The sequence below is a fragment of the Terrapene carolina genome, unplaced genomic scaffold (assembly GCF_002925995.2).
Source record: "Terrapene carolina triunguis isolate 2854851 unplaced genomic scaffold, T_m_triunguis-2.0 Scaffold66, whole genome shotgun sequence".
Taxonomy (NCBI): domain Eukaryota; kingdom Metazoa; phylum Chordata; order Testudines; family Emydidae; genus Terrapene; species Terrapene triunguis.
Genome location: NW_020664417.1, coordinates 25,061,597 through 25,085,897, shown reverse-complemented (window position 1 = coordinate 25,085,897; position 24,301 = coordinate 25,061,597). Strand labels below are relative to the sequence as shown.

General features: G+C 40.7%; 1 protein-coding gene across 1 annotated transcript in view; it reads right to left on the bottom strand.

Annotated features, from left to right (window-relative positions):
* GUCY1A1 (guanylate cyclase 1 soluble subunit alpha 1) overlaps positions 1–24,301 on the bottom strand; it is a 47,752-nt gene that overhangs the window by 10,857 nt on the left and 12,594 nt on the right. The window contains exons 2-4 of the mRNA XM_024211403.2: positions 7,349–7,758; positions 2,371–2,432; positions 400–458 (exon numbers count right to left, since the gene is read on the bottom strand). Of these exons, the coding sequence (XP_024067171.2) occupies positions 400–458; positions 2,371–2,432; positions 7,349–7,603 (376 nt within the window). The 5' untranslated portion in view covers positions 7,604–7,758. The remainder of the gene's footprint in view (positions 1–399; positions 459–2,370; positions 2,433–7,348; positions 7,759–24,301) is intronic.

The following is a 24,301-nucleotide window of genomic DNA, read 5'->3' as shown; positions in this document are numbered from 1 at the left end:
GGTTCACCGTCCCGGGCCAATGGGGGCGGCGAGAAGCCACGGCCAGCACATCGCTCGCCCGCGCCGCTTCCCGCCACCCCCATTGGCCCGGGACGGCGAACCGCGGCCAGTGGGGGCCGCGATCGGCCGAACCTGCCACGTCAGCAGGTAAATAAAACTGGCCCGGCCCGCCAGGGTGCTTACCCTGGCGAGCCGCATGCCAAACGTTGCCGACCCCTGGTGTAACATGTCCCACTTTGATATGAGTCTGTTACAGCCCTACATAAAGAGCTTTGGCTCTTTATCTCAAGTTGTACAACTCATGCTTTTAGCTCTTTTAGCGTTTAGTCCCCAGTTCAATCCCTGATGTGTCAGCCAAGATTAGTGATTACTTAATATTATTTAATGGTGTCATATTACCTGCTGCATTTGCATGATCAGTGACTATTTTTTCAAAATCTTCTCTCTCCCCGTATTTCCTGCAAAGACCATAAAAATGTAAATTTAAAAAAATTATCTGCAAAATCAACAATAAAACTTAATGAAGATCACATTGCAATGAAAAAAAGACTAGGAAAGTAACATAAAATATCTTCCCCATGCATGCTGTGTAAAGATTGGCTCTGTTGATAAATATGCAAATTTTCATTTAGTCAGAAATGGGCCTTGGTACAATATTACATTATCCTGTAAACTTGTGATATATTAATGTTTTAAGTGGTGTGATCTTGAATTAAATGGTAAGAAATATAGATCAAATGCTATGGACCTTAATTGATTGAAATTCTCATTGACTTCAGCATTTGGCTTATGGTGACATTTTCTACTTACCTGTACTAGTATTCTATAATCTATAATATAATCAGGCATTTATTGAAATTATGCATTTCTCTGAATTAATTTACATTAAAAATGCATGTTAGAAAATATTTCTATTTTACTGATAAATATCAGGGGTAACTCCATTGATCTCAAAATTAATTAGTTCAGTGGAGTTGCTCCAGATTTGTACAAGACAAGAATTAGGCCCACTGAATTCTCTTGAGGTAATCAGGATTCACTGACAAATTCTGAGCTAAACTAAGGATTATCCTTACCTTGATTTAACCAATACATCTTGAAGACATTGTACATATACTGTTCCCTACATTCTGAATCTGAAATACCTGGAAAAATACATATCACCATAGTACTGTAAGTGTCTACATTCTTCATTATCATCCGGATTTTCAATAGTTTATTTTTTTTCTCTTTCAGACTAACATTCTAAAAGGAATATAAAATTAAAGATCAAGAAAAAAAATAATCCCCATTGATGAACCATTCAGGAAGCAGCAATTAACATATACTATCCGATTAGTTAATTTTGGATTAGTCAGTGTTTGTAAAGTACTTTTAAAATGTAAAATATTATTTATGTGCTACGTAAGAATTGTATATTGTTGTTGTTAGTAGCAACATTTTCCCTTAATTCAGTATTGTTTTCTCCTGCAGATACAAACAATAAACACTTAGGCCAACATTTTCAAAAATATCCACTAATTCAGGAGGTGACGCTTTTTAAATGCCCAATTTGAGATACCTTGAGGGGCCTCATCTTTTAGAGATGCTGAGCACAGTTAGCTCTCATTGACTTTGACTGAGGGTATGTCTACACTGCAGTTAAACACCTGCAGCTGACTCGTGTCAGCTGACTTGGGCTAGGGGCTGTTTAATTGCAGTGTAGGCATTTAGGCTCATGCTAGAGCCCAGGTTCTGGTACCCTCTGCCTCTAGCCAGAACCCAAACAAACATCTACACTGCACATATCTGCTGCAGCCTCTGTTAGTTGGGCTTCTATAAACACTCCTGCCTACCTACCCAAGGGGTGGTCCCTGCACCAATGTTGTTGAATTAGCCCAGGGATTGGCAACCTTTGGCACACAGCCCATCAGAGAAATCCGCTGGCGGGCCGGGATGGTTTGTTTACCTGCAGCGTCTGCAGGTTTGGCCGATCGCAGCTCCCACTGGCCGCGGACAGCACATCCCTCGGCCCACGCCACTTCCCGCAGCTCCCATTGGCCTGGAACGGTGAACCACGGCCAGTGGGAGCTGCGATCGGCCAAACCTGCAGACGCTGCAGGTAAACAAACCGTCCTGGCCCACCAGCGGATTTCCCTGACAGGCCATGTGCCAAAGGTTGCCGATCCCTGAATTAGCCCGTTAGTTATTTAAGTCAGACAACACCTCTATAAGTATTTTTAAATAAACTGTTGCACAGAGAAATTAAGTGACATGAACAAGGCCACACATTAAATCAGTGGTGGAACTGAAAACAGATCTCAGGAATCCTGATACCCAGTCACCTTCACTAACCACTCCTTTCCATTCTCACAAACACATTAAACGTACCTGTTTTCTTTTATTTTGTTCTTTGCTAATGTTCTCTGAAGTGCAAGATGTAACCTTTCAAACTGGAAATGAGAACAGATAAGTTAATTAAAATGTCAGTTGCTTAAAATTGTAGCTGAGTCCTGGCCTGACATGAGCAATTAACATTTGGCTGGAGGTTTCATTTCTTGGAAGACAGAATGGGAGGTAAACAGACCATTAGGTTGAAAACCATAGAATGTCTGAGTCAGCTAAGACAAGAGGGAGAACACTCAGAACCATTCACTAGGAATGTAGACATGAGGTAAGGAATAGGTCGAGCATGTACAATTCAGGGACAGAGCATGCTACACTGGGAATTTTTCCTGCAAAGTAATCAAGTCAATCCAAAAATGTGTGATGTAAGGTATAGTAAATGCAGTGAGATGTGTAAATGTATGTAAAGGGAGAGAGTTTCTATATAACTTTGGAGCTTTGATTTACCCTGCATTCACCCCCCCACCCCACCCCACCCCCAGGTTTGAGTTGGATCAACTCAGCGTAGTGTTGCTGTATGCCAAATAAAGGCACCTCAGTGACAAAATCTGGAGTTGAACTGAATTTTTTGGATCCCAGAGAACTGGATGAAGTGTTCTGGGTAAACTGAGTGGAAAAGGTCTCAGAGGAATCCAACAAAAATGTAATAAAGAGAGTTATATTATTATAAAATGGCTTTATTTGCTTTTTAAGAATTAATATCCCCTTTCAAAGAGTGAAAGTCATTAGAAAAGCATAAAATATCAATTTTTAGAGATTAGTTTATGTTGGTATCTTGAGTTCCAGTAACAGTCTAATCAAGTTCTCTGTGTCAATGTGCCACTATGGTGCTGTATTCTAAATACGGTGATGTGGCTTTACTTCCCTGTTGCTAGATGCTGATAAGGAAAACACCGTTTCTAAAATGTAGCTTTTGACATAATCAGCTCTACTTTCTATTGCCATAAATTAAAAATGAAAAAGACTAAACACCATAGAGCAAAACTGCCATAAGAAATGTGTCTGTAAGAATAAGAAAAATAATCATAGAATCATGGAAGATTAGGGTTGGAAGAGACCTCCGGCGGTCATCTAGTCCAACCCTCTGCTCAAAGCAGGACCAAACCCCAACTAAATCATCCCAGCCAGGGCTTTGTCAAGCTGGGCCTTAAAAACCTCTAAGGATGGAGATTCCACCACCTCCCTAGGTAACCCATTCCAGTGCTTCATCACCCTTCTAGTGAAATAATGTTTCCTAATATCCAACCTAAACCTCCCTCACTGCAACTTGAGACCATTGCTCCTTGTTCTGTCATCTGCCACCACTGAGAACAGCCAAGCTCCATCCTCTTTGGAAACCCCCTGCAGGTAGTTGAAGGCTGCTATCAAATCCCCGCTCACTCTTCTCTTCTGCTGACTACATAAGCCCTGTTCCATCAGCCTCTCCTCATAAGTCATGTGCCCCAGCCCCCCTAATCATTTTTGTTGCCCTCCGCTAGACTCTCTCCAATTTGTCCACATCCTTTCTGTAGTTGGGGGGGGGGGTGGCAAAACTGGATGCAATACTCCAGATGTGGCCTCACCAGTGTCAAATAGGGGGGAATAATCACTTCCCATGATTTGCTGGCAATGCTCCTACTAATGCAATGTTTTCATATTGCAGTTAACTTTCTCCTAAAAAACTAATTATATTTCTTATACATCCCACATTGAAGGACAACAGATAATGCTTCTCTTAAGCAATAACATTTCTACGGGCATTAAGTGCTGCAATTTTTTTCCTGGCAATTTTAGGAAGTCATGTTGAAGGGGTCAAGATGAAAAGTCATAAAATACAGTTTCCAAAATAAGCACCAACCAGTGCTTCAAGTAACCGCTACACCCATTTTTGTGATGATAAAATACATGAGAAAAGAAAACAGTTTTTAATATAGGAATTCCCATAACCCCAATGTGACTCTGCCCATCTAAAAAAGGCATCCTAAGGGTGAAATTCTGGTTTCTTAAAGAGCCAGGTAAAAAGACTTGGTAAGAATGGCCGACTAGGGTGCCTGGAGGATATAATCCAACCCCCCCCACTCCAGCTCACACTTGCACATCCACTCTGCAGTTCCTACTCCAGCCACCAATCTGGAACACAGGCCACAGCTCTCTGCACACACCTTATATATGGCTCTGGACCAGTGAATCTGCCCTGTGACTGGATCTATTGACCATGCCCCAGCACCACTCAAAACCCACACCTCCATGGTCCAGCACAGAAAACCGCCAGGGAGTATGCTATACTCTCATTTCAGGGTCCCTGTGTACAGACTCTCTTTGGTCTGGCCTGTCTACCCCCAGTGGAAATGTATCAGTTCCACTGTAATTTCTACTTTGTATGCTTCCAGAAGACAGGCCAGGAAGGAAGGATACTCTGCCAGAAAAACAAATATCATAAGGAAGGCAAATAGTTTGGTTTTCAAATAAACCCAAAAGTGAACAACTGTTCTACCTCATTTAATCAAGATGTAATTCACACGAACATATCAACAGGAAGATTGTGGAGGGCCATCCAACTCTTTACTCAACTCCAAGTATTGTACTGTATCACTCCAAAAAAAAAAAAAAAAAAAAAATCTAAACAAGCAAGGAAGCAAAAAACCCACATGTGTTCTCTTGTATCTTGAGCCTAATGAAAAGTTATTTTGGGCCATATTGTGCCCTTGATTCCTACGCATAAGTCTCACTGACATCAATGGAAGTGACACGCTCTGATCAGGGACACAATCTGGCACTTTGCTTTGAAGTTTTCAAATTGAAAAAAGGGTGACATAAGTCACTGTTAGGCAGGGCAGCACAAGGTAATCTAGTAAGAAATAAGCTTTTAAACAAACTTAAATCCATCTTGAAGGGAGGATGATTGGGAAAACAGGCCCTGATCCTGCAGCTGATAGGATGAAAACAGACTGCTGTGACTGCACAGAGCTCCACTGATTTCAACGACTGTTAACTCCTGTTGTAGTGACCTTGGGCTAGGTCCTTTGCTGGTGCACATGGTCACAGCATCAGTGGAGTTGCATCCTTTTATACCTGATGAGGATCTGGACTATGGTCTTTCTATATGGAAGAGCTGTGTACACTTACATCATTCTCCAAATAGCAAATAAGAGAGAGAGAGAGAGAGAATTAGAAGCAGCAAATTAAAAATAAAATTAGCCAAACAAAATATGCTTGGGTCACAGACACTATTTTAACAAATGAGTGTGGTGGGACCACTGCAAGAAGGCACTGTGGCCAATACATTTGCCTACAGAATTTAATTTTCTCTGAATTTACAACTGACTGTTTTAAGTGATGGCTGTCTTTCATGTTACTGCACAAGGCAGAAAGTAAAAAAAAAAAAAAGAGAGAGTCTATTAAAAATTGATAGGCTGAGTATAAGAAATGGAAGAGTTGTGAAAACAGATATGCAAATAGAATGAACAACATTCCATCGCTTGCAGAAATGTGTGCTGAATGTCACCAGCCAAGCTAACATAGACACTCAGCACATTAACAGTTGAAAACTTATTTTCCCCCATTAAGAATTCATGACAACCAACTTGACCACTGATCACCAACTCCCCATCCACTAGTAGGTTAAAGCATGCGCTATACACATGACATCACACCTATCATGGAACTCAGCCTAAGCCAGACAATTGGACTATGTTTATGCTGCAGCTGGCAGTGCGTCTACCAGCCTGAGTAGACAGACATGCTCTAGCTCTCCTCGAGCTAGCATGCTAAAAATAGAAGAGTGGATGCAGTGGCATGGATGGTGGCTCAGGATAGCCACTTGAGTCCATGCCCACCCCTGGGTCCAATCTTGGGTGACTAGCCCAAGCTGACACCTATGCTGCAACACCTACACAAGCTAGCACAAGCCTGTCTATATGGACTGGCAGTCTCCCTCCCATCTGCAGTGTACATATACCCTTGCAGGTCAAGCAGATGCTTTCTAAAATCTGTTTGGTGCAGGTTCACATAGCTCCTTTCACTGAGTCAAACCCTCAGTTCTCACTACTATTGAAATCAATGGAGTTTGCCTGTGCATAGACCTCACTATTTGGGCAATGTTTAATTATTTATTTTTAGTATTTAAAACAACTACTATCAATACTTTTTGAAACCGATATTGTGCATGCAGAATGTGGCACCTGACTGCTCAGCTAGTTTGAGCAGGGCATGTGAATCTTCTATTTCCTTTTGCACTAGGCCTCAAGTTGCACCTCTGAAAATATGTCTTTACTATTTCTGCACGTCACTATTATTTGTATTATTAATTTAGCACAGACATTCTGTTCAGTGCAATACAGTAGGAAATGCTTCAAGCAGTTGGAAGCTAGGTGAGGTAACCCTTAATGAGGCGAGTAGGCCCACTGGCTTCAATACTGCACGTAGGCGTCCTGTTGACTTCAGAAGGTCTACTTGTATGAGTAAGCATTACAGGTTTGGGCCCTAAATCAAACACAAACAATACAGTTTAAACAAGCAATATGCCAGAAGGGCCTTCAGTATAGAAGCAGTATGGAAATAGCTATTTTGCATTTTTATTAAAAGGATTTACCTATCTGTAGTGGATTATGTGTAAGGATTTGCAGAAGAAATGTATTTTTAAGGAGTGATTTAAATGAAGTGATGGAGGATGATTAATGTAAACGGAGAAGGGAGGCCTTTGAAGAGTATTGAGCAGCATGGAAGAAGGGATGAAGCGAAAGAGGCACAACGATTCAAAATGGATTTTGGCACAATTATATCCAGCAGTAGTGGGAGAATGAAGAAATGAGAGCAGAGATGTAGGCAAGGACAGAGCTATGCAAGGCCTTGAAGGAAGAACAAGGAGCTTGAACTTGATTCAAAGACTTACATATACTTTAATGCTTATTTAAAATGCATTCTTTGAATGTTTATCCCTAATGCTCTAATAAAATATCATTATCAGTACACTGTAATCATTTACCTCAGGAAAGAGCAGTTTACAGATGCTTTCAGCTAATGTGTGCAGATACACTCTGCTTCTACTGGTTTTCCTTTTTGGAAGGGTCCCATGAGTGTCTTTTTCACTGACTTCTTTGCAGATGGGCAAAGCTGCTCTAGAACTATTTGGCACTTCTGCACATTCCTCCTCATGTTCATCAGATATATGACTTTGGGTCAGTAAGGAGAAAGGACATTCCCCAGTGATCTTCAAGTCTTTCAGTTTGGTACAGAACATACTGTCTCTCTGTCTATTGAGATTAAGAGTACTTTGCTTTGTGTTTAATTCTCTTCTGCTGACTAACAGTAGAAGCCAGAACAGTAGATGAAGGCAATTGCTGTGGAAGATTTGTCGTTATAAATCACTGCAGGAACAGATGTAGCTTTATAACCCTACAAAACAAGAGGAAAGAAAAAAAGAGAATCAAAACATGAAAGAATGATAGTGTACACTAATTTAGTTTGCCTTATGGCTATGGAAATGTCAAGTTATGGTAAGGTCAGCCTTACCATAACCCGGAGGCTCTGACCCAAGAAAGAACTTAAGCACATGCCTAACTTTAAGCACATGAATAATCTCATTGACTTCAACTACTCATGTACTTAAAGTTATGTGCATGTTGGATTGGGGCCCTGGTAGCTAATGCAGAAACATATTTTATCTGAACTGTAACTGTGATCATGTTGAAGAATTAGGTCTCTGTTGAAAAAAACAAACAAAGACACACTGACAACAGTCAGAAAACATATTTCATTCCTGTTCAAAAAAAACTACCTGAAGTGGAACAATGGGATTAGTTTTTACTAACGTGGGAATTTAAGCCTCAGTGCTCTTGATACTCACAGTATCACATTCATAGTCGGTGCAAGTATGACTGAGTTGGATGTACTTGCACTTCTGGAATGTAAGACCATGGATGTCAAGATCCAGCCCCTCAGTTCAGGGCTGTTGTCCTGGCCATGCAGGTAGAAAGGCAAGCTGCAATAGATGTAGTTTAATTAGGTTGCAACTGTATTCACTTAACACATCTGGGAATACGCAGCAATAAATTGTACATTGCTGGTCATCTTTCTTTCCTTAATCATTTGGGAGGGCTGCCATCAGTTCTCCCCATTTCCAGTCTGGTCCAAGCCTGTTGCTGGGACCCCACCATTCTCCCCTCATCTGAGAATTAAAGGTGGGTGGGAAAAAGGTGGATTTGTCTCCCATGGAACCAGATTTTAGAAGCCCCAACCCTCCTTTTCCCAGCTTCCTTAAAACTACTTCCAACTCCTGTTTATCAGTCAACTATATCCTCTTTGTAACAAGTATATGCCACACCTGTTACCTCCTAAATTGAGATATCTTGACTTAACCTCCAGACTGGGGGCAGGGACAATTATGGAACGGGATAGACAAAATTCAAAAAGTTAAAAGCTTTATAAACCATTAAAACACAAATTTTCAACATCACGTGTCAAAATATAGAAAGTAAATATCCAGAAATCAACAAATCATGCCAGTTTTTACTATTCGTTTTAGTCTATTTATAATAAGCCTAATTCAAAAGTCTAAATCACATGATTTTGAATCTAAAAAGTTCTCAAACAGCATTCTTCTTTCTTTGCCTATCTGTAAACTCTGATTATCGTCAATGGAAATATTTTTGCATCCGATTCTCTATGTATGGTGAAATCAACATTTACCGACATTTATCCCTCCCCTTGGAGAGGAGGGATAGCTTGGTGGTTTGAGCATTGGCTTCCTAAATCCAGGGTTGTCAGTTCAATCCTTGAGGGGGCCATTTAGGGATCTGGGGCAAAAATCTGTCTGGAGATTGGTCCTGCTCTGAGTAGGGGGTTGGACTAGATGATCTCCTGAGGTCCCTTTTAACACTGATATTCTATGATCCACAAAAATCTAATCCTTCCAAGCATGATAATAATGTATATGCTATGTTGTTAAATATGTTCTTTAGGTCTTTGATTATGCTTAAGCACATGCTTCAGTGCTTTGCTGAATCGGGACCTTACTTTTTAAGAACAACGCTGAATCAGTTTAATATCATTACAGAAGCACTTTGTATAAACACTGTACCAAATACACTAGAATTTAAGAAAAAAGTTTCTTTTTGAAAAGAACTTTTGGAAAACAATGTAGCATTGAAATATAGTGACCATTGGAAAATGGCTCCCGATGAATGAAATTCTTAATTTACACACACTGCCTCTGATTAGAAATGAACTGTATGAAAATTTCAAATTCTCAGCTTTTGAAGAATGAAGGGTTGCGTTAACCCTGGTAGCATTTGAACCTATGGCTCCAGTAAGTCTAGTTATTCCAAACATGAGCTTGATCTTCTTACAATTGAAGTATATGTCAAAACCTTCATAGATTTTCAAGTGAGAAGAATTAGGGCCTTGATGATTCCAATAATATTAATAAAAATATTATTACTGTACTAATATTTAAATTTCAACACAGTTTAAGAAAAGGCTGAAGCTTACTCCTAACAAAGGTTTTCCTAAGAACTGATTTGTTATTACTATCGCTAAATACATTTTTTTTTTTACAAAAAGAAACTGGATGGCCCTTTGGTACACGATATCTCCATTCAAAACCACAATGCACTGAATTAGCCTAACAAAGTAGGGCCAAACCATGAACCTCTACATGGCCTTACACAGAATCAAACCTTTAATGAAAACTAAGTAGGAAACATAATTCTACAATGTCTTGGCAGACTCATGTACAGAAACATATCGACAGTAGCAAGACAATACATTATCATGCTACTGTTTACTGGGGAAATACCATCAGTTATACCGGGCCTTAAAAAAGTATGAGAAATATGGGACATGGAGTACATCACAGCCTGAATCAGACAGTCCCAATACACCTCTACCCCGATATAACATGGCCCGATATAACACGAATTCTGATATAACGCGGTAAAGCAGTGCTTCAGGGGGGCGGATCAAAGCAAGTTCGATATAATGCGGTTTAACCTATAACACGGTAAGATTTTTTGGCTCCCGAGGACAGCGTTATATCGAGGTAGAGGTGTACTTGTTTGAAGATTGATGGTTGCTCACAACACTTGAACACACCCACTGACAACAAATTATAATTTAAAAAGATATGAGGAAACTTGGAAAGTTTCTAGCCCTGTCCTTGCTGCCCAAATCATGCTCTTACAAAGTCCACCCCAGGAGAACTTCTAGTTTTTAATTCATGTTCTCCCTCTGTCTCATATTAATTCTCATCATATTTACCTTTGAAAGGAAGTTTAAAAAAAAATCACAGCTCCCAGGATCAAACAACGAACAGTAAATGTGTTGATCATTTGACTCTGTCCAAAATTATACCATGCCATGCAGAGGAAAACACTGATGAATTATACAGGGTATTTACTGCATTGCTCAAAATCTTTTGTTTTTAATACTTTTCAGTATACTTCCATCTATACTTCCCTGTATACCAGATGAAGTGCCTTCCTCTATGCTCACCTGTATTATTTACCTGTGAATTCTTTACTCTAGTAATAAATGTCCATGACAATAATTTTAAGTACAGTGCAATGGATCATACCTTTCAAAAACAGGCTAATATTAAAATTTCCATGAAGAGCAGATGCATGACTACTTGTTAACTAGCATTTAACAAGCACTGTTTAATAATTTTATTTCATGCAAATAGGACAAAAATCATAAGCAAATTAGTCTATAAACCTAAAAGATTTATTTTATACTTATGTGGAGTACAGACATATAGTGAAGTATGGGGATTTATATCATCTCTTATCCTCAGTGATTTGAAATTAAGTGAGAGTACTTTGCCTAAAATACACACAGAGAAGATCCCCCAAACTCACAACAAAAAACATGTTCATCTTTTAAGAACTTTAAAGTATTTGTTTAGTCTCATTTAATCTCATTAAATCACATATGTATAAAAAAGTTAATTGTCTTTCTTCATCTGCTTTATTAGTAAGTTACCTTATGAAACAGATGCAGACTTCACATGCCAGGGAAACATTCATTCGTTTGGGTGTGGTGGCTGCTTTGGAGTGCACAGCAGCTCAACAATTGGAGGATATATTCACATCTGCATACAGGATTCTCAGTGTTAGTAAGAGTGGTTTCAGGCGGACAGCTGCCAGTTGCTGTGTTAGGTACTGCAGATCTTGGAGAAGAGTGTGATCCATGTGATCTCAAACCTGCCCATCTCCCAATGAGATGTTTGTGAAACCTTTTTGCATCTTTTCAGTACGGAGATTAACTCTCCCACTGAGGTGTTCGATGACACCACACCTTGCCTCCTGCTGATAATCTGGTCCTAATTTTAGCAGAGCAAACACATCAGCCAACCTGCCTGGAGGCAATTACATTAGTACCTAGAAATCATGAAAAACAATAAAAAAATTTTAAAATAGGCCAATAAAATACACTTCAAAAACATCAGATCCTAATCTGGTATTAACCATTGATCCCAAAGGAGCTACACAAGTTTATATCAGCAAAGAATCTGGCCCAGATACTTCTTCATACTCACATTATAAAATGGATATCTAATTTAACACTGGCAACACTATATAACCCTATTTTGTATGTCTATAGCATACAAAAGAAAACAATATTAAAAGATTGCACAGTTAAGCACTCACAAGCTAGGAAATGCCACAATTAAGTTTGCTTGTGCAGAACTTGGACAGAGTTGAGAATCTATCCTTGAGTGTCCTCATTCCTTGCACAGAACTCTCATTAGCATCAAGAAGAGTTTGGCATATAGGCATTTTATGTGTATATATAACATAATCATGATTCATAGATGAAGGGCAGAATATAGCCTTTAAAAAGCATAACATCTATTCTATACCATGTGTAGTACTCAATACAAGTGAATACACAGAGGGCTAGATTCTGGCCAGCGTCCACACTGGCACTATACTCAGGGCCGGCGCAACCCATTAGGCAACCGCCTAGGGCGCTACAATTTGGAGGGTGATGACCGCGGCAGTATTTCGGTGGCAGGACCTTCCGCCGCCTCTGTGGGGGGCGGCATTTCGGGGCGGGACCTTCCGCCGCCTAGGGCGGCAGAAAAGCTGGCGGCGCTCCTGACTGTACTGCACAAGAACTGGGACTGTATTGTTTTATTAAATGTAAAGAAATGTGATGAATCCGCTAAGCAGAAAACTGCTATCTCCCTCCTTGCTGCCCTGTGACTCTCCAGGATGGACACATGGATGCAGGCCCCCTGTCTTGACCAATATGGGGAGGGACAGAAACTCTATAAAAGACTCTGACCCAAGAAATAACCTCTCTCTCGAGGAAGGAACTTGCTGCATGATGAGCCAAGAGCAAAATAAAGATGCTGACTACAGGGAAGAAGTTGCTGAGGAACCACATGGCAAGCAGGGAACAGGCCGCAGCAGAAGCTGCAGAACCAAGTGCAGAGCAGACTGTGATGGGCAGACTCTACTACCAGATTCAGGGTTCTGCAGAATTTGCAGCATAACAGCAGAGACTAGGTATGGGACCTGCAGCCAGATGACTGAGCAAGGAGGGGGTCTGGTGGCTAGCTCAGGCTCTTAAATGGACAGGCTCCCGAAAAAGACTATTGCAGACAAAATGCCTTAGACACTGGGGATTAGTCTGCGAAGTGGTCAGTGTTTTGTGACCAGGTGTTGGATACGTAAGAAGGGCTTACTGACAGTACAATTACATTCAGCCACGGAGTATGTGGGGGGAGGGGATGGGAGGTATATAGGGTAGCTGCCATTGTTGTTGGAGCATTCCCTTATCAGAAGCTGTGCAGAAAATGCTGCCATAGTAGCTGTGAACAATGTAAAGGGGCCCCCAATGAGACTGATGGACTGATTTTATCCAGGAAACCTGCAAGTTTGCTACCTGCTGTAAGCAGGGCACTGGACTGGAGATGGCATCCTAGGCACTAAGCCCAAGCCTCCCAAACCTTCTATTGGTCTGCAAGGTATTTGTAACCTTGCAAGTCCTAGTAAAATATCCCTTGGCATTTCTTGCCTAATAAAATATCCCTTCATTTTAGTTACGTCTGAGTAGTTATTGAGATCCACCAGGGCTGGCGACTATAGGACCTAGCAGCTGGAGCACTTTCAAGGCTTTCCTCCAAGGCATGGTACATCTGGTGCTACTGAATACCTTAAGAGGTTGGTGTGGCACAGTACTAAGCAGTCATAATAATTACTGAAATATTGCAGTGATTACAAACTAATATTTCAAAACATCATTAGTGAAATTTAACATTCACGGGATCACCATTACTTTAAAAGTCTTAATGACTTCCTGAAGTAATGAAACCATATTATGAAATCCAAATTAAATACTAAACATCACCCCAGTTACTCCCCTGCTTGATATCACACCCTGAGCCACAAGAAAGACCTTCTCTCAGTCTAGTGTGATAGTTCCTCCTAATTCTTAATATTTTATTCTTTTTTAAAATGTGTTATGTCAGAGAAAACAGGACCAATAATAATAATTCTGCTACTGCAAAATTAGCCAGCTGTCCAGCCAAGATATAGACCATAAGGGGAAGAAAAAACATTGGAGGCGGAGGGAGGGTTTGGGGATGGGGAGTTTCCTAAATCAGATTCTTCCACGCTACTCATGCTGAGTAGCACCTTCGTCCTCAATGGTTCCATTGCAATCAAAATAAAAAAAATAATAATAAAATAAGTAAATGATAAATTAATGGAGATATCCTATCTCCTAGAACTGGAAGGGACCTTGGTCATTGAGTCCAGCCCCCTGACTTCACAGAGGCCAAGTACTGATTTTGCCCCAGATCCCTAAAAGTACCCCCCTCAAGGATTGAACTCACAACCCTGGGTTTAGGAAGCCAAAGCTCAAACCACTGAGCTATCCCTCCCCCACAGCTAATCAATGGGAAATGAGGGCTCCATAAAATACATGAGTAGACTTTAAAAATCACAAATGTGTACATTTTAAAGATAAAGTGAAAGGCTTTGTACCTAACATGTGACTTACATTTCTGCTGCATGAATAGTTGATTAACTATTAATATAAGAGAAAGATGCATATCATGATTTAACAGTCAGTGTTGTCAGAGATGGACCCAACCCAAATCCAAGTTTCAAAACACCACAGAACTTTGGGGGTGATTGGTGTCACTTCTGATTTTATAAGTGGCACATCTCTCTAAAATGGGCTGAAACAAACCCCTGGATCCCAACACTGCTAAACTTTTAGGGAGGGTGGAGGTGGTCCAAACTCTAAACATTACAAACACACATCCATCCCTAGATGTAACTAAAAGCACAGAATAAGCCCAAAATTCCACACCCAGCTCTTAGCATGTAGCTAAAAGGAAGGACTGATCGTCAAATGTCTGGTATAAAATAGACTTGTCATTTTAGGTTTACACATGTATTTTTTTAGGGGCAAATCCTCTTCCTAGAGCTTGGCCCAAGTAGTTGGACTGCATACTGGAAAGATGGCATGGAAAGAATCCTCTCTTTCCCAGGGCAAAATGGCTGTGGAACCACTCCAGTGAAGTTACTGCAGTCCAATGTCTGGAGCAGGCTCTACAGCACCTCATGGTGGCAAATCCTCTTGCCTACCCTTGTCCAATCCCCATTCCTCAGTGCAGTCAGCTACCACAGAGCTGAGCTATGTGTAGAATGGAACCCTGAGCCCTCTTACACTGTGAAATCTCACCATTTGCCTGTTCACTGAGCCTCTGCAGCTGCAGGGACAGGATAGCCCCTTAACGATTTTGGACCTTAAACAGATTCATGTATTTGACCAGGCATTTCAGCTCACTTTTTACTGAGAAGTCTTGCTTCTTGGGCCGTGCTAACATCACTGATGACATGGTAAATGACCCGAGTGCACAAATAAGTAAGTAAACAAAACAGAGAAGCTACAGCAATGAAAACAGAATAAAAAAAATGTTTGTCTAATGGAAAATATCCAAAATGGTAGGGAAATTGTTGTGACGGGTTGGATCACAGAAACCCCCTTGGGAGCTGCCACCCGATGTGCAAAGACTACCCCTGCTTCTGTTTTCCCTGCCAGCTCAGGACTCCAGCACCCTGTCTGACTGAGCCAGACACTCCTGTCTGGCTCCAACACCAACCCATGGTCTGAATCACTTGACCCAAAGCTGCAAGTTTACCTGAAAACAGCTCACAGTAGTGTGCTTGTCTTTAGCACTCAGATGCCCAACTCCCAATGGGGTCTAAACCCAGATAAATCCGTTTTATCCTGCATAAAGCTTATGCGGGGCAAACTCATAAATTGTTCGCCCTCTATAACACTGATAGAGAGATATGCACAGTTGTTTGCTCCCCCAGGTATTAATACATACTCTGAGTAAATTACTAAATAAAAAGTGATTTTATTAAATACAGACAGTAGGATTTAAGTGGTTCCAAGTAGTAACAGACAGAACAAAGTAAGTCACCAAGCAAAATAAAATAAAATGCGCAAATCTATGGCTAATCAAACTAAATACAGATAATCTCACCCTCAGAGATGCTTCAGTAAGTTTTTCTCAGACTGGACATCTTCCAGGCCTGGGCACAATTCTTTCCCCTGGTACAGCTCTTGTTCCAGCTCAGGTGATAGCTAGGGGATTCTTCATGATGGCTCCTCTCTCCCCCTTTGTTCTGTTCCACCCCTTTATATATCTTTTGCATAAGGCGGGAACCCTTTGTCCCTCTGGGTTTCCACCCCCCCTCACTGGAAAAGCACCAGGTTAAAGATGGATTCCAGGTCAGGTGACATGATCACATGTCACTGCAAGACTTCATTGCCCACTTGCCAGCACACACATATATAGGAAGACTAACAGGTAAACACAACCATCTGCAGACAATGATTCTGGTTAATGGGAGTCATCAAGATTCCAAACCATCATTAATGGCCCACACTTTACATAATTACAATAGGGCCTCAGAGTTACATTTTATATTTCTAGTTTTAGATACAAGAGTGGTACATTTATACAAATCAGATGATCATACTCAGTAGATTATAAGCTTTGTAATGATACCTTACAAGAGACCTTTTGCATGAAGCATATCCCAGTTACGTTATATTCACTTATTACCGTATTTTCTCTAAAACTATCCCAGTTACATTATATTGACTTATTATCAAGTTTTTATAAAACCATATAGACTGCACAACGTCACAATTGTATTTTCATGCTTCTAAGTGAAATACATAGACTTATACTCTTATTCTCTGGATTTGCAATCTGTCAAAATGCAATAAAGCTTTTAACTGAATAACTGTAGTGAATTAAGAAATAAATCTATGAATAGTCCCTTGACAGAATCTTTTCTTGATCTGATAGTGCAAAATCCTGTCCTCAGATACAACTCCCATGGTAATCAATGGGAGTTATATGGATATGACTGAGAACAGAATTTTTTCCACAGTTCAAACAATTTAAGTTGGAATCAACAAATGAGAAAGAGATTGCAGGTCCAAAACCATGAAGTTATTGTGAAGAAAACCTTGACAGTCAAGTGTTCTGCTTTTTGGCTCCTTCCGCTCCAATTGCATACTTATAGCCTGATCCCAAAAACTTATACACACACAAGTAACTTTACTCACCCGAGTAGTCCCATGACTTCAATGGGATTGCTCTCATGAATAAAGTTAGTTGTGTGCATGTCTGCAAAATCACACCCTTGATTTGCAGTCATACCGTGAATACTTTATTATAATATGAAAATTAATAGCCTTCATCTGACAGTAGCTATAACTGTTATTTTTGTTTGATATTCATGATCGAACAGGTTTGTTGTTCCTTTTTTATAACAGTGGATGAATTTAAAAACAAGCCATTAAGGGATTCCAAAATCCTACAGCCCTTGAAACAAACAAAACCACTCTTTTTCATATCAGTAAAGTTAAACATGTGTGTTTGCCATATTAAGACACAAACTGCACAAGTACAGTAATTGCCATTGTTTTATCTAAGGCACTGCGGTACTATGTGGTGGTGTAAAACATCAATTGTATTAAGACACTAAATGGCTAAATATTTCCTGGTACCTACTGTTGTGTTCACTGTTTCAAATTATAATGAACAGAAAGTTTAAAAAGCAATTGTGTACCAAAAGTTTCCCTGAAATCTATAGATGCACATATTTGTTCGAAAACTAAACGCTTTTGAGGCAAACAGTGTTTTATAAACAAATTCTAACCACAGATTTTTCTGATTCAGTGTTTGCCACCTGTAGCACTACTGTGTCTTTCACACAGAAAAATCACTAATAACTATGAGTAAATATGAAAGGCAGTTAAATGCCCAAGCCAACTCCCATTGAAGTCAACAACAGTTTTTCAGGATCCAACAGTAGTTGGATCAGATCCTAGTAGTTTTGCAACAGTTGTCATGGAAATAGATTCTGAGATTTGCATGTTTTCTTCTATTTGAAAGAAAACACATCCATGACTTTTGACATTCTGGCACTTTTGCAGGTGGATTGGTAGACATGATAGTAGCAACTGAACCAAATCTTCTGAGATCCTTGAGAGCTGTTAAGTTAAGAGATAGGCTGCATGGGAGGCTATGTAAGAGTAGGAACTTTCCTAATGAGGGAAGATGGTTTGTCATGTGGGCGGGGAGGCAGTGGCGGATTAATGATTTTGCCGCCCCTAGGCCCAGGGTTTTTTGCCGCCCCAAGATCGAAAGCCCCAAAGCAAAAAAAAAAAAAAACTTCCGAGTAGTGCCGAAGCAAAAAAAACTCAGAGAAGGGCTGAAGTGCCGAAGCAAATAAAACCAAAAACTTCAGAGAGCGCAAGGCCTAGGCGATAATACGTCGCTGCGGGGAGGTCATGGGTCTATGATTTCTCTGGTTTGGGGGGAAAAGGGGTATTTGAGGCTATATACAGTCGAACCTCAGAATTACGAACACCTCAGGAATGGAGGTTGTTTGAAACTCTGAAACGTTCATAACTGAACAAAATGTTATGGTTGTTCTTTCAAAAGTTTACAACTGAACATTGACTTAATACAGCTTTGAAACTTTACTATGCAGAAGAAAAATGCTGTTTTAACCGTCTTAAATTAAACAAGCACAGAAACAGTGTCCTTACCTTGTCAAATCTTTTTAAAAACTTTTCCCCTATTTTTTTTAGTAGTTTACATTTAACACAGTTCTGAACTGTATTTGCTTTTTCTCTATGCAGCTGCCTGATTGCATCCTTCCAGTTCCAAATGAGGTGTGTGGCTGACTGGTCAGTTCGTAATGCTGAGGTTCCACTGTAGCTGGTTTAAGAAGTGTTCTCAGAGCTGCTGTGCTGCTGCTTTTGAAGAGCCTGAGGCAGGAAAGCAGCTCTGAAGAGGAGGGAGCCAGGCCCCGGAATAGGACTTTTTCACTGTTATTACACAGTTCTGAATTGTTTTTGTAGTACAATGTTATTTTAAATCAGCAGTTTACATTATAAACCAGTGACCTTTGTCTTTTGTTTCAATGACCAGACTGACTTTTCACATAATACGCCATAATGCAAACCTGACATTACTGATAATATGACAATTTGGGCCAGGACCTACAGTCCTTGCACACATCAAACTCCCATTCATACCAATAGGAATTTGGAGTATGCAAGGACTGCAGGATCAGGCCCTATATTTGTAGTCCAAAGACACAAAGGCCATCAAAATGGCACCATTTAGGAATACATTAAGATAACATTTCATAGTTTGCGTTGTCATCTTATTGCGTTTTTAATGCTCTCCTGGAAAAATCAAGGAGACAGGCGCGGCACCAGGGTTTTTGCCGCCCTAGGCGGCAGCGCTCCTCCATTCAGAGGGCCTGGGGTCTTCGGTGGTGGGGGTCCTTCCGCTCCGCGTCTTCAGGGCACTTCGGCGGCGGGTCCCGGAGTGAGTGAAGGACCCGCTGCCAAATTTCCGCCGAAGATCCGGAGCGGAAGGACCCCCTGACCCCAAATTTCCGCTGAGGGCGGCAAAATGCCGCCCCCCAAATCCTGCCGCCCTAGGCGACTGCCTAGGGTCACCTAGTGGAAGCATCGGCCCTGCAAGGAGACACTTATTTTAAGCAGACAATGTTTCTCACAGAGCTTAATAATTAAATATATGTCTACAATATGTAAAAAGACCAGGGTGGTTTTTATTCTTTCCCCAAATTTATGGGGCAAACAGAAAGTGAAACATTTTTGTGCAGATGAGGCAGGATTAAATTTATCACAGAAACATAGGACTGAAAGGGATCTCGAGAGGTATTCTAGACTATCTCTGGCAGATGTTTGTCAAATCACGTTTTTAAAAACCTCCAATGATGGGGATTCCACAACCCCCCTTGGAAGCCTGTTCCATTGCTTAGCTATCCTTATACTTAGAAAGTTTTTTTTCCTATTATCTAACCCACATCTCCCTTGCTGCAGATTAAGTACACTACATCTAGTCCTTCCTTCAGTGGACATGGAGAACAATTGATTACAGTCCTTTATGTAAGAGCCCTTAACATATTTGAAAACTGTTATCAGGTCCTCCCTCAGTCTTCTTATCTCAAGACTAAACATGCCTGGTTTTGTTTGTTTGTTGTTTGTTTGTTTACTTGTTTTAAATCTTTTCTCAGCAGCCAGGTTTTCTATACCTTTTATTTTTGTTGCTCTCCTCTGTACTCTCTTCAGTTAATCCACATCTTTTGTAAAGTGTGGTGCCCAGAACTGGACACAGTTCTCCAGCTGAGCTCTCACCAGTGCCAAGTAGAGGACAGCTATCTCCAGTGTTTTATCTGGCAATTTTCACCCCCAGATCCTTTTCAGCCAGTTATTCCCCATTTTGTAATCGTGTAGTTGATTTTCCCTTCTACGTGTAGTACTTTGCACTTGTCTTTATTGACCTTCATCTTGTTTTCAGACCAATTCTTCCATTTGTCAAGGTTGCTTTGAATTCTAATCCTGTCCTCCAAAGGGCTAGCAAACCCCCCCCCCCCAGCCTGGTGTTAGCTGCACAAAAGCATACTCTCCATTCCACTAGCCGAGTAATTAATGAAAATATTTTATAGTACTAGACTCAGAACAGAGCCCCTATGGGACACCAGTCAATATGTCTGTCCCCCCCCCCCCCCCCCCCGCAAGTTAGGCTGCCAACCATTGATAACTACTCTTTGACTATGGTTTTTCAACCAGTTGTGCACCCCACCTTATGGTAATTTCATCTAGACCATATTTCCCTAGTTTGTTTATGAGAATATCATGTGGGACAGTCAAAAACCTTATTAAAATAAAAATTTATCATTTCTACTGCTTCCCCCACCCACGAGGCCAGTAGCACTGTCAAAGAAGGAAATTAGGTTGGTTTGGCATGATTTTTTCTTGACTAATTCATACTAGCTATCACTTATACCCCTATTATCATCTAGGTGCTAAAAATTGATTGTTTAATCATTTGTTCTGATGTCTTTCCAGGTATAAATATATAATCCCTCAGGTCTTCTTTGTTCCTCTTTTTACAGATAGGTATTATGTTTGCCCTTCTCCAGTCCTCTGGAACCTCGCCAGCTTATTATCTTGCACACATATTGTTAAGAGAAAGCAGAACGATTGGTTGACTGCAGTAAATGAACAAACACTGTTGTTGTCAGCTTTTGTACTAAGGTGTATGCAAAACAGGCTTTACTGAATCTCTACAACAAATTGGAAAATAAATAAATCACAAGGCAAATCTTGGTATTTCTTAGGATATTTAATTTCTGCTATGCCAGCCATTGTTTTCAGTGGGACTTCTGCAGTTATCTCATCTGCTCTTCTGTGAGATCCTTCCATTCAAAATATTCTGCTTTCTCGGCACTGTGGAAAGGAAGAGCTATCAGCAAATGGCACAGTATGCTTCTAGAATGACTTCTGCACAGGAAAAGTCAGCATATGCAAATGACAGCAACAGGCAGAGGACATGTAAAATGATCTCAGTGATAATTGCCATGTTCTGCCCCTGTTCTGTATTTGCAACTTTCCTTGACATCAGTAGGAGCTTTGTGCAAAGACTGAGGTGAGAATCTGAAAATAATCATAGTAATTCTTATGCGACAACTGTATTTAAAAAAAATCTGTGCAACAGCCTGCAGTAGAAACACAAGTTATCTAGGTCTAAAAATCTGCGATCTGTTACATCAGAAATAGCTAAATCATTTCTAAAAATGGCTTAGTGTTTTAATAACACTTTCACTGAAAACCAGTTCCCTAAAAAGTCAGTCAAAGGGGACATATATATTACTTTGAACTTTCAGAATTCACTGTCATATTTTCCAAAGTATAGCCAAAAGATTAATTAAGAGACAAAGTGGGTGAGGTAGTATATTTTATTGAACCATCTTCTGTTGGTGAAAGAGACAAGCTTTTGAGCTCCACAGAACTCTTCAACATTGTCAATATTGCTGCAAACATTGTCAAATGCTGATTAACATGATTGATCTATGCTGCTGTCCTAGTTATAACAACTAACACATTTAAAAATATTTAGCATATTACAAACTACACCTAACACCACTTCAAGTAAGTGTAAAAAATTCAGCATTTCACAGAACTACTGAATTTGCATATTGTATCCCACAGAACAATAGACCATCCAGCCTTTTAAAATTTAGTTACTACCTTCAGTTCTGGGCATCTTAAGGCCTTTCTTCGCGACAGCACATATGCAGGACTTATGTATGTAATTAAGCACTGTCCTGAGCAGGGATGATTTCCTGAATTGGACAAATATTAGCACTCCCTAGAGTTTGCCTACAAGTGGAACAAAACTGATTAAGGAATTTGGTGGGATTGAAATATGAGGGAAGACCGAAGGACAAGAAACTGGAGAATCATGAATTTAGATGTACAAAAATACTGGACCCCTAAATTTGGACACAAAGTACGAGTTTAAAGAGGAAGGCAACTGAACTCAAATTAGTTCCTCAGGGTTCTATTTCTAGCATTGCCACAAACTTCTTGTGTGACCTTGGCCCTCTTAATTTTGCTGTATGTTTCTACATGTGTAAAATGAGGACGATATTTCCAATAACTCAGACAGGCGATGTTGATACACTACTGTTTACATGGTGCTTTGAACCTTCAAAAGGATGGAACAATATTTATTATGAATTATTAAAATAATTGTGCGGTCTTGTAGCTCAAATAAATGAAGTTAAGCTACAGAGCCTGCTGGGCCTCCACTCCAGAAATGCTTCTGCTTGGCAGGCCCACCACGCATCGTTGGCATTTTGATATCAGTGTTGTGGTGGAACTCACCTTAAGGGTAAGACAATCAGTCAGTAGCTGAAGCCAAAGCAGAACTCAAGACCAAAAGCGCTTGGCACATGGAGCAAGCTGCAAGGGGAAATCTCCTAGAACTGCATAGTCCTGCAGAGTCCTGGGCCTTGATGCAACACTGTGAGTAGTTCTACTGAAATACAATGGGACTATTCCCATTGTGTAATCCACATGCAGATCAGAGCCCTAGTTGTTTCTCTAATGTAGTTAAACTTTTTCCCAAGTGTAAATTATTATTGCTTGACAATAGTTCCTGCTCCTTACCTCACAAGGGAGAAAAAAATGGGGGGAAACAAGGGGAAAAATAAAGGAGAACAAGGAGAAAAATTAAAACAGCCAGAAAAGGATACAGTGGGAAACAGGTGGGAAAGGGTGGAAAAAAGGAGAAAAGAAAGTGACAAAATGGCAAAAAGAGGGAGAAAAAGATATGGTAATGGAGAGGGTGAAAACATATGGAACAGAGAAAAATAAAATGAAAAGGGAATAGACAATGTGGGAGTACTCTTGTTATTTCACATTTTTCTCTACTGAGAATTCTGTGAAACACCAAAGCTTAAACAGCTCCAAACAGCAGTGAAACACCAAACAGCTCTCCTACCTCTGTAATGTTTTGTTTGCTTCTGTTAACTAATCTATTTCAGGATACAAGTAAGTTAAAATGTGAAGTGAACTGAGTCAAGGCCTTCGAGTTTCTTCTTCTGCCTTCAATAGATAGTTGTTTCACTAACCAACACCATGGACTGGGAGCTGCAGTCTCACAGACTACCTTTCAGTAGATATTAGTGAGGTCATTAGTTGTAGCAAGGAAAACACCAATCCCAGAACTCTGGTCTTAGCAGGTAAGTTAAGAAGTAAATTAATTCCTACTATTTTGTTTTAAACTGCATTGATTTGCAATTTAAACATAAGGCTATATAGCAGGGGTCGGCAATGTTTGGCATGCGGCTCACCAGGGTAAGCACCCTGGCGGGCCGGGCCAGTTTATTTACCTGCTGACGTGGCAGGTTCGGCCGATCGCGGCCCCCACTGGCCGCGGTTCGCCGTCCCGGGCCAATGGTGGCGTCGGGAAGCCGCAGCCAGCACATCCCTCACCCGCGCCGCTTCCCGCCGCCCCCATTGGCCCGGGACAGCGAACCGCGGCCAGTGGGGGCCGCGAACGGCCGAACCTGCCGCGTCAGCAGGTAAATAAACTGGCCCGGCCCGCCAGGGTGCTTACCCTGGCGAGCCGCGTGCCAAACGTTGCCGACCCCTGCTATATAGTGTTACTGATTCGAGATTGTATAGCTTTGCATTTCATTTTTAAAATATTTTATTTCACCTTTATGAAATGTCCACAGAGAATTTCATTCCTTTCTTCATCCTCTCTTTTTCCTCCTCTACATTTCCCTTTTCCACTAGCACTGGGATGACATTTATTCCTGCATCTGAAATCCTGAGAAAGAAACACTGAATATGGGATTTCCTTAAAGATTCTAACCTCCATTGCTAAGAGGTCATGTGAAACTTGCAAACTCCTGTACTGCAGTCAAGAGTCAGCAATACACACTCTGTAGTATTCTGTATTTCACACCGCAGCTCTGCCGGATACTATGGGAGCCAGATTCTGTCACTGTTACTCACGTTGTGTAGTACCTTACTCTGTGAGTTGTCCTATTGA